The sequence below is a fragment of the Syngnathus scovelli genome, chromosome 14 (genome assembly GCF_024217435.2).
Source record: "Syngnathus scovelli strain Florida chromosome 14, RoL_Ssco_1.2, whole genome shotgun sequence".
In the NCBI taxonomy this organism is placed as follows: domain Eukaryota; kingdom Metazoa; phylum Chordata; class Actinopteri; order Syngnathiformes; family Syngnathidae; genus Syngnathus; species Syngnathus scovelli.
This window is the reverse complement of record NC_090860.1, coordinates 8,890,683-8,904,163: the sequence shown is the minus strand read 5'-3', so window position 1 is coordinate 8,904,163 and position 13,481 is coordinate 8,890,683. Positions and strand designations below refer to the sequence as shown.

At 42.3% G+C, this 13,481-nt stretch overlaps 2 protein-coding genes across 2 annotated transcripts; one reads left to right on the top strand and one right to left on the bottom strand.

The window, feature by feature from the left end:
- Nucleotides 1-2,546, top strand: LOC125981385 (serine protease HTRA2, mitochondrial). The gene is made up of 8 exons (XM_049741445.1): nucleotides 1-592; nucleotides 665-869; nucleotides 1,257-1,451; nucleotides 1,523-1,555; nucleotides 1,630-1,738; nucleotides 1,837-1,906; nucleotides 1,999-2,094; nucleotides 2,165-2,546. The coding sequence occupies exons 1-8, from the start codon at nucleotides 147-149 to the stop codon at nucleotides 2,328-2,330; spliced, it is 1,320 nt and encodes a 439-aa protein (XP_049597402.1). The 5' UTR covers nucleotides 1-146; the 3' UTR covers nucleotides 2,331-2,546.
- Nucleotides 2,547-2,670: 124 nt separating this feature from the next.
- On the bottom strand, nucleotides 2,671-12,087 carry hif1aa (hypoxia inducible factor 1 subunit alpha a). Its single transcript, XM_049741437.2, has 15 exons — nucleotides 11,791-12,087; nucleotides 7,665-7,855; nucleotides 7,390-7,541; nucleotides 7,153-7,237; nucleotides 6,810-6,919; nucleotides 6,266-6,468; nucleotides 6,082-6,188; nucleotides 5,823-5,970; nucleotides 5,125-5,435; nucleotides 4,860-5,050; nucleotides 4,625-4,744; nucleotides 4,282-4,538; nucleotides 4,105-4,204; nucleotides 3,883-3,970; nucleotides 2,671-3,801 (listed from the first exon to the last, which is right to left on the bottom strand). Exons 1-15 carry the CDS (start codon nucleotides 11,820-11,822, stop codon nucleotides 3,638-3,640), a joined length of 2,259 nt encoding a protein of 752 aa, XP_049597394.1. The 5' UTR covers nucleotides 11,823-12,087; the 3' UTR covers nucleotides 2,671-3,637.
- Nucleotides 12,088-13,481: the final 1,394 nt, after the last annotated feature.

Below are 13,481 nucleotides of genomic sequence, written 5' to 3'. Positions count from 1 at the left end.
AAAAAAAAAAAAAAGGTCATACTTCCGGGTTGCCATTATTTACCTTGGTTGTTATATCGTGGTCCCTGTCAATTCAAAACCTAATGATTATTTTGGTATCATTTCATACAAATCATTTGTTTTTCCTCTACATAAAGTAATGCAGTATGGCAACAACCGCGGCTGTTGTCAGTCGACGTATCCTCGCGGCGTTCAGGACACATACTTGGAGAAATAAGGAAATAACAGGCGGCCGATGGGTGTCTACGGTTAGACTGACAACCGATCACGGAGGAGCTGGTGACAAAACACAACTGGATCTCGGGGCTCCGACGTGGGACAAGGAAAGGGGCGACGATCGCAGTCAGTCCTGCCTGCTTAAGTCGTTGTCCTTGGGCTTGGGGCTGTGCGCTTCTGTCGCGCTTCTGGATGGTCGAGAGGACGGCGGACCTGCATCTTACCCCAAATCACACGGGGTACTTGAACGCATCCTGCCGTCAGCTGATTGCGCTTCTCCTTTTAAACCTGATACTCCTCGGTATAAATACAACTTTATAGCAGATGTCGTGGAAAAGTCCAATCCAGCTGTTGTCTACATTGAAATTGTGGGAAGGTGAGTTGGCTAAACAGGTAAACCAAGTGTTACTACTAAAGTGGTTCTTTTTTTTTTTTTTTTTTTTAATAGACACCCATTTTCTGGGAGGGAAGTGGCAGTGTCCAATGGGTCTGGGTTTATTATCAGCAGTGATGGTCTTATCGTGACCAATGCTCACGTGGTGGCCAACAAGCGTGGGGTCCGCGTCAAGCTCACTAATGGAGATACGTACCATGCCACCGTGCAAAATGTCGATCCGGCGGCGGACATCGCCACCATTCGAATCTCTGCAAAGGTGAGGAGAAACAGGCCTCCTATACACAATTGTGGAATCGGAGCACATCATTCAAAGCTTCAAATATTTATTAACGTAGGATGACCGCTTTGTACACTATTGGGTCTTTTTGCACATTGTGTTTCTCTGGTTTGCCACAAGAGGGCGCTTTGGAGCTTTAAATGTTATATGTATGACTATGGCAACAAAACTACCTATCAAAACAATAAGTTTCATCACCTTTACACACCATCACAATGATTTTAACTCAAGCAACTAAGATGTAATTTCAGATTTAAGTAGTTTCACAAGAACTGTTCTTTTTCAATTAATGTCAGTCTTTTTGTTTAGAAAACTTTGGTAAGCATATTCTCAAGATTTTATGTGCCCCCTTGTCCTGATCCACAGAATCCTCTACCCACACTCCCGCTGGGCCGTTCATGTGATGTCCGTCAAGGAGAGTTTGTGGTGGCCATGGGAAGCCCGTTTGCGTTACGGAACACAATCACATCAGGGATCGTCAGCTCAGTTCAGCGGGCCAGTAAGGAGCTTGGCCTGTCCAACTCCAACATGGACTACATCCAGACCGATGCTGCGATCGATGTTAGTGCACAACAGTGATGACGACTTTGGTTTACTGTATTTGCGTTTTACTACCCATGTTTGTTTTGCAGTTTGGCAATTCCGGAGGTCCTCTCATCAACCTGGTGAGAGCCAGATGAAATAATTTTCCCAACATGATTGTCACCTGTATAGTTCACTTACATTTAAATTTGCCCAGGATGGTGAAGTCATCGGGATAAACACCATGAAAGTCACTCCAGGCATCTCCTTCGCTATACCATCTGATCGCTTGAGACTTTTCCTTGATCAAGCTGCCAAACAAAAAAGTATACATGTTTTTGTTTTCTCATGCCTCCTGTGTTGAAAGTGAAACTAACACTCACTGTAACACTCACACACCCTGCTGTTCTCATATTAATCATAGGCTCCTGGTTTGGCGAGTCTGAGACAAAGCGGCGGTACATTGGTGTCATGATGCTCACACTAACGCCAAGGTAAGGTTTTTAAGTGCAAATGGAAGGAAGAGCGAAAAATACAATCCATTTTAACTGTCACCTGAAATCTTTGTTTTGTCTTGGTGCCTTAGCATCATTGCCGAGCTGAAGCTTAGAGATCCATCTTTCCCAGATGTGACTCATGGAATTCTGATCCACAGAGTGATCATGGGCTCCCCGGCACACAGGTGAGGAATATTGGAATTGATCTTTGCGGGGGAAGAAAATTGTACGCCTCATTCACACTATCTTTGTCAGATCTGGCCTGCTGCCTGGAGATGTTGTACTGGAGATCAACCGAGTGAAGGTGAAGACTTCAGAGGAGATCTACACGGCCGTGCGTAATAGTGGAAAGATCACCATGGTGGTACAGAGGGGAGAAGAGCAGCTTCAACTTGAAATGACTCCTGAATACACAGAGTGACAAACATCTGCTCACAATCCAACCTGCCAAGCAACTTAATCATGTACATGAGTGCTACTGTGAAACCTGTTAAGTCACCATAGCTGCCTGGAATTAAAGGGTACACATCATGGAAAGTTTTATAATTACCATTATTTTATATTTCTATGTATGGACTGCTTTACCACGCAACAATTTTGAAATGTGAAGAAATTGCATAAATGTCTCCTTCAAACATTTTCTTGTCTCAGTATTTGATATAAAACCTAGTTGTAGAAGTTTTCTTCTTCTCTTCCTATACAATTGCCTGTATTAATTTTCATTTGACGCCTGCTGAAAGTAATAATGACACGTCCAAAAGTAATTTATAAGACAGCCCATTTAATGTTAGACAGTAACAAGAAGCATGGTATGATTGATCACTTGATCAGTTAGACAAACTACAATTAACTTAGCGGTGTTGGACAAATCACCAATGGTGCAATGATCACATTAGTAAAAATGCAGTCTGTTCAGATGCCCCTTATTTCTGTTTTAAGTGTCAGACATTAAAAATTATAATAACATAAAGCACCCGGGTCATGTTTGATGGAGAAAACGTAATGTGAAGCAAAGCCAACCTAGTTCCACTTTTCATTTTGACGATTCCGATTGTGAGAAGCCATACTAAGTGAATTTTGCTGGTATACAGAACACACAATAGGACACATACAGCAAAGTAATAAAGTGACTTATGTACTGGACTGCTACACAATTAAATATATTCAAAGACTAAAAAGACAAGACCGTGAATAAATGAAGCCAACATTCTTGCCACTGTAGGTTTAAACAATAAACATCAAATTTGAGGACTACAGATGTTAAGACATACAATTATTGGAACAAAAAAAAAAAAATCTTTTCAAATCCCACTAAAACTAGTTTCAAAAAGGCTTAATATATATTGCTGGTAATAGTTTTCTTTTTAAGAAAATATAAATTGTGCGACTGAAGCTTACAATACACTGCTGGCAGTTGCGCCAGGTTCTTGATGACCTGCTGGAAAAGGTCATCTGAGAGGCGCCGTGTGCTGAGAGACTCCCGGGAGGAGCGAACTGGAAACCAAAAGAATCAAGTGGAACCTTGCGATGCCGGAATCCCTTATAGCGACCAAATTGCTGCTATAGCGTTTGTCACAGTGGAATGCTATGGACTTCACATAGTGTGCACAAACAGCAGCCAAACTCGAGTTGGACGTATTCAGATACATAAATAAGAGGACTGGAGGGGGGGGGTGTTAGAAGGAAAATGGGAAAGACTGTAGTCTCCAATTGAGTCCAACAGCGGACTCAGTTGACATGGTCCAAGGCGCGCAGAAGCTCCTCCCCCTGCAGCAGATACTGGCGGCCCTGTAAGGGAGCGTTGACCTCGCAGTCGTAGCGTGTGAGCTGTGGCAAGTTGAAGAGGGACCTGGTGGCCTCTGATGTGCTGCCTAACAGGCAACTCGCCAAATCTGAAACAACACCACACCGCGGCTCATTAATAATGGAACAAAAGCCATTAACGGAGAAATCAATAGGTCGCCTCGCTTTACCTGAAGGCAGAAGAAATACAATTTGGGTTGTGCCCAACTCTGCCTTCAGTTTCTTCCCTTCTTTCATATTTTCCTTAGGCAAAGTTCCCTGGAGAAGAAAAAAAAAATATATTATTTTATTATTTTGCTCATGTATTAATCTGTTGATTATTTTGTCACTTAAAGTATGAATCAAATTACAAAAATGTGGTTTAATTTTCATGCCTTCTACTGAGATGTTACCTGGCCAACCAGCTCTCGTATGTCATCCAGTTTTCTTTTGCGCTGTGCATTTTGAGCTGCCAGAGTGCGGAGGGACACCTCTTTGTCCAACTGTGGCGTTCTGCAGAACAAACGGTGACATGAGACCACTGCAAAACTAGGGTGGGGGAGATCTTGAGCATATTATGGAAGCTTAACCTCATTATGGGGCTGGGGGAAGAGGGGTGGATAGCGATTGGGTCAGGTGGTGCCGGGGACGCGGTGCCACTGCCTGGCGTGTTGAAGGGCAGGCCGAGATAGTTATGGAGATCCTGCGTGACGTGGACAGGCAAGCTCTCCAGGGATTCCACAGGTCCACAAGGCAGGGGCTGTTCGGGGCTCATACTGCGCAGCTGGAAGTCGTCATCCATGGGGATGTAGGGAGCCAGCATCTCCAGGTCCAAGTCTTCCATTGCCTTTATTTTGAGGGGGGGGAGGGGGGCAGCATCATCATATAATTTTGATGTTCTGTTTTTAAAGACCAGTCATGAACAGTCATTACCTGTGTAGCAAGGGGAGTCTTGGGTTGTGTGTCAATGGCAAACAGCTTCTCCACCAAGTCCAGTTTAAAGTCGGAGATGTCCGAGTCCATGGTTAAGCAAAAGTCTGGCGGAGGAGGCACCTGAGGAAAGAGGAGAGTTCCCTCTTATTGGAGAATGTCAAATACTTCCACCACACTACCCTTATCCATGGATGACAGCAATAAATGGATTGCCATGACCTTGAATTGTCTTTACCTCTACTGTGCTGTTACTGGCCGTCGACGTGGACACAGGTCCGGCATAGTTGTGACTTTTCTCAGTCACGTCGACACCGAGGGGCTCGCTGGGCGGCAGAGGAGAAAGAGGCAGTAGCAGCTTTTCGCCGGTGGCAGGAAGCATCACGTCATTGTAGAGAGGCACGTCTTTCAGCAGCTGGTTGTCGGCATCTGCAGGAGAGGACAGCGCGGCATTGCAGATGTGTACAGCCAAATAGCTTCCAAGTGTGCATGAGGCTACTGACCGGGGCAACTGAAGTCCAAGGAGATGATGGCGCCTCCGGCTGCTGGGGCCAACAGAGTCAGGGCCTCCGGTTCTTCCTTCAGCTGCTCGTACAGACTGGTCACTGGCTGTGGCTCAAGTGTTTGTGTAAACAACTTGATCACATCCAGCTCTGGGGCTTTCTCTGCCCCATTCTCCTTCTTCGGCAGAGTTGGGGACTTCTCTAGTGGGCAGCTCTGCACAACTTTTTCTTCGTCTTTCTTTTCCTCCTTCACAGGCTTAACGTCTTCCGTCTGCTCCAGAGACAAGATCAGTTTCTCCTCCTGGACCCCACTGTAAAAGAGGAATACAATAAAGTCTACTTTGGATCTATAAATAATAATAAACCCTAAAACTGCCCTATATTTGTAGTTTGAGGCACATTCAGTAGCTCTCTGAGATGCCACAAGATGGCACCATAGGTAAGTGGAAACTAATGATTAGCTTGAAGGGTATTTGCGGAATTAATGAATTTTGACTCGGGGCCAAGCTTCATATGGCCAAGTAGAAGCTAAGTTTAGTTGTTAGCAATTGGGTGTCAATCGCATTTTGGGGAGTTATTTGTACGTATAGCAGGCTTTTTAAACATACAGTCCTCACTGAAAATAAACAATATTATTCCAAATCAAAATAAGTAATTTTTAATGAATGATTGGGACTTTCAGAGGTCCTCTTCAATACCTGAGGACAAAGTTGACACAGACCACACATTGTGGTTGCGAGTTCTTGTTATTGTAGATGACAGTTGCTTGTGTCTCCACCCACACGAAACCTCCTCTCTTGGCCAGCATCCGGTATTGGCCCGTGCTGACCTGGCCCTTTGCAAACACTGAAACAAATACAAACATAAGCATGTTTACGATATGCAGCTGGCCAAAACGCTGCAGTTGAACGTTCACTTTCAACATGATAAATTCAAGGTTGCATCAGTGATGCTTACAGTTGTGATGCGTTTTAGTGAGGTGGTCCGAGTCCAGTGCGTGATAGTACTCATACACAGAACGATCTAACAAGTCTTCTGGATCATATCCCATAAGCTCTGTGATTCTGCAGGAAGATAATAAATAATTAACATCCACTGACCGTGACGTGGAAAAGGGTGGGTGGGGGGTCATGAAGCTCACCTCTCATCACAATATGTGAACTTCATATCCATTGTGTGGCGGCTGAGAAAGGTCTTGGCATCCAGAGGGACCTCAATGTTGGAAGGGTGTGGAATAGGGTCACAGATCAGCACCAAATAGGGAAGCGGTGGTTCCTTGTGGTCCTTGGCAGTCTGATCGGTGAGGCCGCTGTGTGAACGCAGTTGACCAGAGCAATGGAGCACCTGTGAACGTGACAGTCTTTATGACAGGCAGCTCAAGGCTAAAATTTAAATTCTGCTTTGGCTATGGAATAAACATGACATAAAATTGTAATCCAAGCTCTATAACTGTAAGTTTGATGTCTTTGCATTGAATCCGACTAGCCTTCTAATGGCCTATCAGATGTCAGCCTCTGTGCACATACACAATTATACACTGATTGTTTTGAGATTGAAATGAAGGTGACAGACTAATAGCCACTTTGCTTTGCAATTGGCGATTCGATTACTCAGGATGACACTTGTCATCGTGCATTTATTTCACATCATTATCAAGGTTTCAGTCCGCAAAAACCTTGCATTACCTTCCAAGTGGCAGACTTGACATTGACCGTGCGGCCCCGGCTGGTGAGCGTGCACTTCATTCGAAGGAAGAAGCTTCGCTCTGGGTTTGGTTCCTTTGTCTTTTTGGAGCCTGAAGGTACACCAAAAAGAAGAGAACGTCAATTCAAAAGACGGGATCTTTTACTAGAGCTACGTAAAGAAAGACTGTGATTTTTCTAATTGTACAATTTATGTACCATATTGCACATTTATGTGGCATCACACGAATGTCAAGGTGACACAGCGTATTCTTCCCGTATTGCAAATTAAAGTTCACATGCACTTGCCCGACCGAATGAGTGATGATGATAAAATGCTTCGTACCCGTTCTGTGGACCAGCATTTCCCTCAGCTCGTCCTGGTCACAGGGGTGTGTGAAATCAAACACGCTGTGTCCAGTCAAGTCAAACTGCATAAGTCACAGACAGAATGCGAGACATTGCGCGTCAGCAACTTCATGCCATGTTAACCTCTAAGCTTCTTTTTTTGAGGAGCACCAGTAAAAATGTCCCCTTCATTATTTCTAAAAACAGAAGACTTGCACTTTCAATTCAGACTAACCTGTGCCAGGCCGAGGCACTTGTTAACATTCTCGGAGAGATAAATCATATCGCCGTCTTCTGACAGCACCATTAAAAAGCCCTCCAGAGCTTTTAAGTAGGAGCTGTTCAGCTGTGTGTCCAACTCGCTCTCCTCCTCTGGATTCGGATCAACTGGAAGCACAGAAAAGAAAAGAATGAAATTAAAGCAGTGGCGTGGGTTTTGTCATGTCTGAATGGCGGTTTAAAATATCACAGTAAGTGTTGTGTATTTGGTTAATAAATTAAGCAACTGACCAGTGTCGAGGAGTTTCCTCATGCGCAGGTAGCTGATGGTGAGCCTCATGACAGAGGCCTTGTCGAGGCCGGCGCTGACGCTGTGAGGCAACGGCAGCTGCTCGGCGAGCTCGTAAAACACTTCGGACTCCTTCCCGCGACGACATCGCGCCGCATCCCTCGACTTCTCCTTCCTTCGCTCCGAGCTCACCCTGTGGAAGACAGGTGAAGTCATTGTGGTCAAATCATGCCTCGAAACAAACGTGAATTACACTTTATTAATTTCACAAGTAAATCTCTTTCAATTTGACAAGCACAGTTCATGTCCATGATGTAATCAGAACAACCTTGTGACCTTGTCATTTTTTTGACATGGACTAAATCAACAACTGAATCATAACCTGTATAGCATGTTCTGAAGTCAACTTAAAATAATTTCCTGCTTTGGAATAAAGGGATGGACATTTAAAAGTTTCTGTTCATTAGATAGTCCCCCAAAATTGATTGATTTGTTATTAAAATACTTGTTAGTTGCAGCCTATGCCCAAAAATCTGTGTCTGCAAACAGGAGGCCTTTTGCACTTTTACCACCAAAGCACTGAGAACAACTAAAAATAGCTCAGCGTGATGGAAAAGTAATGACATTGGGAACAAGTGCACACACACGCACACAAACAGACACAGCCCTGCCTAAATTTGAAATTGGCCTTTATTGTAAAAAAATTGCTTGACAGTCCAAAAATGTCTGACTCCAAGGCGGCTGATAATATATATGCAATATAAGAATTGTGAAGGTTATTTGGCTATTGTGCGGATGCCGCCTTCAGATCTCTGCCAGGTGAATAATTCAGCAGTCTGAGTGGAGTCATATTCTCACACATTGTTGGAGCTTATTTCCCCAAGCGCCTTCCTTCACCAATCGAGACCATTGACAAATATTCACGCACTGTATGAGGAAGCCATGCACGGTGACGTCATAATGTTCTGGCACTTCATGGAGAACGCAAAACCAAAATTTAGGCTTCTAGACTAGAAATAAATATATATGCGTCAAAAGCGGCACTGTCAACAAGCAAACGTCACTCACGCCAGACGTCAACCAAATGGCGCAACACTTCAAAGTTGTTTGCCAACGATTAATAAATGACAAAAGATATCTGGAAGTTGTCCCAATGCTGTGGAATGCATAGCAGAGAACTTTTAGTGCGATGACAGCTGGAGAATATCCATCTGTAGCCACACAAATAATAACCGTAATAAGCAATCGCAATGCCAAAGAGATCGAAGTTCAGGAAGAATGTTTTGGCTGCCAACATTAGTTACTAGCTTTATCATGTAGTTGCTGACTACATCAATTCTTGTTTGTATGATAATTACATAATTCAGAATGTTTTTTTTTTAGATTACACAATACCCTGTTTTCAATATTAACACTTAAATCAAGGACTTGTTTATACCCTGGTTATGTTTTTATGACTTAGACGGTTTATAAAGGCTTTATGATGCTAAACACAGTTAAACTCTGGGAAGGACTAAACTCAATTTGATTATATAAAAATGTGTACATAAGCACATTGAAAATCTTACACTACATGGACATTTCGTTGCTAAAAATCTGTGTTGCTCAGACTGACCGGTGTCGAGCTTTTCAAAACGCAAACCAAGAGTGAAGATAGTGTTCCTGGATTTTTGTTTTGAGGTGCTGAAGCATTTTACTTGAGAAATCACTAGATCAGGACAGTTTAATTTGACAACAGACTAGCAGGTCTCTAAAATATACGATTTAATGTTCTGAGGTGCCACAACTTGAAGCACCGTGAGAAAACCAGAAAAATGCTGAAACTGTCAGGCCAATGACCCCTTGGACGCCAAGCACAACTGATTTCATTATCCCATTTTCCCCAATAAAAGCCAGACTTCACTGACAAAAGACATGGACAGCAGCCCTGTTAATGAATTAAAAAAAAGCATAAAGAAATAGCCGACCCTAATTGCAGCCTGGGAAAAAACAAAGCGAATTGACTCCAGGATGGAGAAAAAAAAAGGGGGGGGGGGGGGATGTTAAGTGCAGTGACTGCCAGTACTCTAAATGGGTTGCCAACATTCCGCTCGCTCAGTGTTCTGCTCACTGGCTGCAAGTGTTACTGTAGTGCTTCTCTTTTTTGGACAGTGCTCAATAAAAAAATAAATAAAGACAACAAGGGGCTTCGTACCAAAACAATGCAGTACATAGGTAGATTAGTAATCGTATACAAATCGATTTGGCATTATCAAACAAGGTATTAAGGCAATAATGACTCAGTAGATCAAATTGAGAAAAAAAACAGCCAAAATTGTTGATAGTATAACAATGGAAAGCTGAGCTCATTCTCTCTTTGTTTATATCAAAACTATCCATTTGCCCTTGCATTCTCTGAAGTGCTTCATGAAATATGGGTCACGCTGACTCATTTTGCTATACAGGGTCATAAATGTGCACGAGACAGGTATTATTTTTGTCTATTTGGGTTTGCTCTCCTCACACTTCACTTTCTAATAATAGTTTACTGTGGTGCATGGAGAGAGGAAGCTGCTACAGAGTACAAGTTTAATCAGAGAAGCTCAAGGTTGTGCCACAGTTCCTTCAGTAGTAGTTTAATCTTGTTTGCCATGATTACCACCAACACCAATCATTTGTTTTGAAATACGATTTTGTTCATGGCTCACTAATTCCGATTCCTTCATCTAAAAGCAAGCAGCGACCGTTACACAAACAACCGTGGCATAAATGTCTATCATCCATCCACTTGATAATTTGCTTTTGACAAAAATATGTACCTAAAATATGAACAAAGAACTTCCAGCAAGGGTTGATTGTCCAATTCACCAAACGGTTGGATTGCCTATAAAAGCATCAAGTTAAAATGAAAATTTCTTAAAATCCTTGACAGCACATCTTTTTTTTTGTTTGTTAACATGAAGGAAGTGTACTTGGAGACCTAAGCCCAGCTTCCACTGCAAGACAAATTTGGTAACTGCTTCTGACGTCAATCCAAGGTGATTAAGAGATGAGGCAGAAATAATACCGCAAAGTAGCACTGTGCAACATAACTTACACCAAACCAGAGTAAAACTATGAAGCAAATAACCTAGAATAGCAAGTACAATATGAACACAATAAGAAGTGTGGTTGGACAAATGCGCACACCCTCTGGTCAAAATAATAGAACAAAGTCCAGTTTTTGGATGATTCATATTGGTTTAAATTTTTATAGCACAATGGCATTTATACATCGAGTAGACTTTTATAGCCACTGCAGTTAACCAAATACACAGAAGATTACCAGAAGACTGATTGGACCTGCACACGGGACAAGATGCCTAATTTCAATTTGTCAGCAAGAACACAAGATAAAGCCAAAGGGGATTGAGCTATAACAACACAAGTTCAGTTTGGATGTTTTATTTTAAGGTTGACAAAATAACAATATATAATAAGCCTAGAGGTACTTTACTACAGCATGTCCATTTGCACACAGAAGGCCAATAACATGTTGCGCAACAGCTCTTATTTGATATGTTTATTAGTTTGTGGCTCAGGTCTGTGTTTGAACTGTTACTGCAGACGCCTAACAATTCTTAACTGCGTTGCCAGTGCCACTACGTATTTACAACCGACACCGTAATAACCCAGAACGACCCTGTGATGTTACCAGACGACTACTTATACATATTTAAAAAGAAACACAAGGAAGTAGTGCTCGCAAGAGATAAGGGCCATCGGTCACTACGTCAAACCAACACACTGACAGCATTAAGAACCACGATAAAATCTGTCACAAAAACTCAACGATTTCAAATAACGGAACTCCAAAGATATTGTTTATAAATAACATTGGCGTAGTTCATCGAACATGGATTAAATTGAGGAGACAAAGTAAGCTGAGACCAACAAAGGAGCGTCAGAAGGTCGCCAAATAAACGTCGCGAAGCTAGCTAGCCAAGTTAGCTATTAGCCATCAAAAACATTATGTCGTCGTAAACGCAATAAAAGTTAATAGAAAACCTTGCAATTCATCTCATTACATCGCGCTAATTCTAATACTCAAAACACCAGGCACATATTTTGACAAGCAGCCGTGTATTGTAAGATAAGCGTCAACGTTACCTTTTCTTTTCAGGTACAATTCCCGTGTCCATTTGAGGACCGAAGCACCCGAGTTGTGTCGCCCGATCCGTCTCAAGCTGTCTCCGTCGCCGTCGACGAATAATGATTCTTGCCGATATAGGCTCCTGAAGTGTTACCGTGAGAGTTAAAGCCGTGCGTATTTTTGCCAGGAAACAAGTCTTCTCTTCGCTTAAAGAAAGGCCATTCGCCCGTCCAACACTGGAAGCGTTGCCACGCTGGAAAACTGAAAACTGAAACTACACAAGTGCAGGATTACTAACTCCCCCCCCACCCCAACGAGGCCGCGGGGACGCGCAATCACATGATCAACCCCTCGTGCACGCGCCCACGATATTGTATGCCATTGTACAATGCGCTATTAAATGTGGCTTCATTGGGACCGTCCCACTTTGGAGGCACATTTGCATCAATGTTTAGTCTGGAATTAAAATACATTTTCTTCCCCTACATGAAATTTCAAACCATCCATGCAGAATATACAGAATTTGTCTTGAGAAACTGTGATAAAAGTGATTCCAAAATGTCTTTTAAAATACCAGATGGAGCTTTTGAGCATGCCCTAAAATGTCTTTCTTCCTTTGTCCTTATATGACCAAATTCCATATAAATTATAACAGGGAAAATAACTTTAAATAGCATTTTCAGAATATATAAAACGTTTTGTTTTCCATCCATCCATTTTCAACACTGCTTATGGTATGTTTTTCTAGGATGTTTTGCTTTTAACTGCTTTGTTGTGGACCAGGAAAAGGAAAACAGTTGCCCCCCCTGCCCTTTAACCTTGAATTCCCTTCTCACTGTGAGAAAATACTAGAGCAGATTCCAGCTGCTGTGCTCCATAGTAATAAGCGTCCAATGATGTTTGACATGTTTGACGAAAACACTGAACATGTACAATTCTTGAATTCTTGAATCTTGAATTGTTAGTCTCTTACCATTAGTGTCGATTCCTTAAAAAAAGTGACATAGAACCTCTTTGGTATGAAATTGACAACAATATTTTCTATATTGATTATTTCAATTTTGTAATTTTCTTCATTTTCAATCTTCTTTTCAACTTAGCATGTATGATTTAATAAAGGAATGGGCAATGCCGGTCCTCGAGGGCCTCCCTCGTCGACACACACAATATATAAACCTTCTGGCTGCAGAATTCTAATTATTGATGGTTCGATAGAGCACTTGCTGTCATACAATTCTCATTAAACAATGTTGGAAAGTGATATCCACCAAACAACAAAATGATGATTGTGAAGGATTTTTTTTTTCCCAGTGTCTACTTTTGGAGGCAATGCTCGTGGGACTGTCCTGATTCAATTAAGTAGCACACACAGACATGCTGGCAGCCATCAGTTCGTCTCAGTAATGAAATTTGAGACAAGGCTCTTAAATCTTTGCTCCCATTTCGACATTACCTGAGGAAAGCTACCAAAGTGGGTCTCGCCATTTAATCTTGGGTCTCATTCTTTCAACTGCCATGTCCCCACTAGCATGGACAAAACACAATGCCCTGATTGTTCATAGGCTGTCAATGAGTCCTTCTGATCAATACGTTCCCTTGAATAACATTGATTTTACGGCCAGAGACAAAAAACAAATGGGGTAGTCGATATGAACAGAACTACAGCTTTGTAGTTAGTTTTCAAAATGAATCGATATTTCTAACCTGC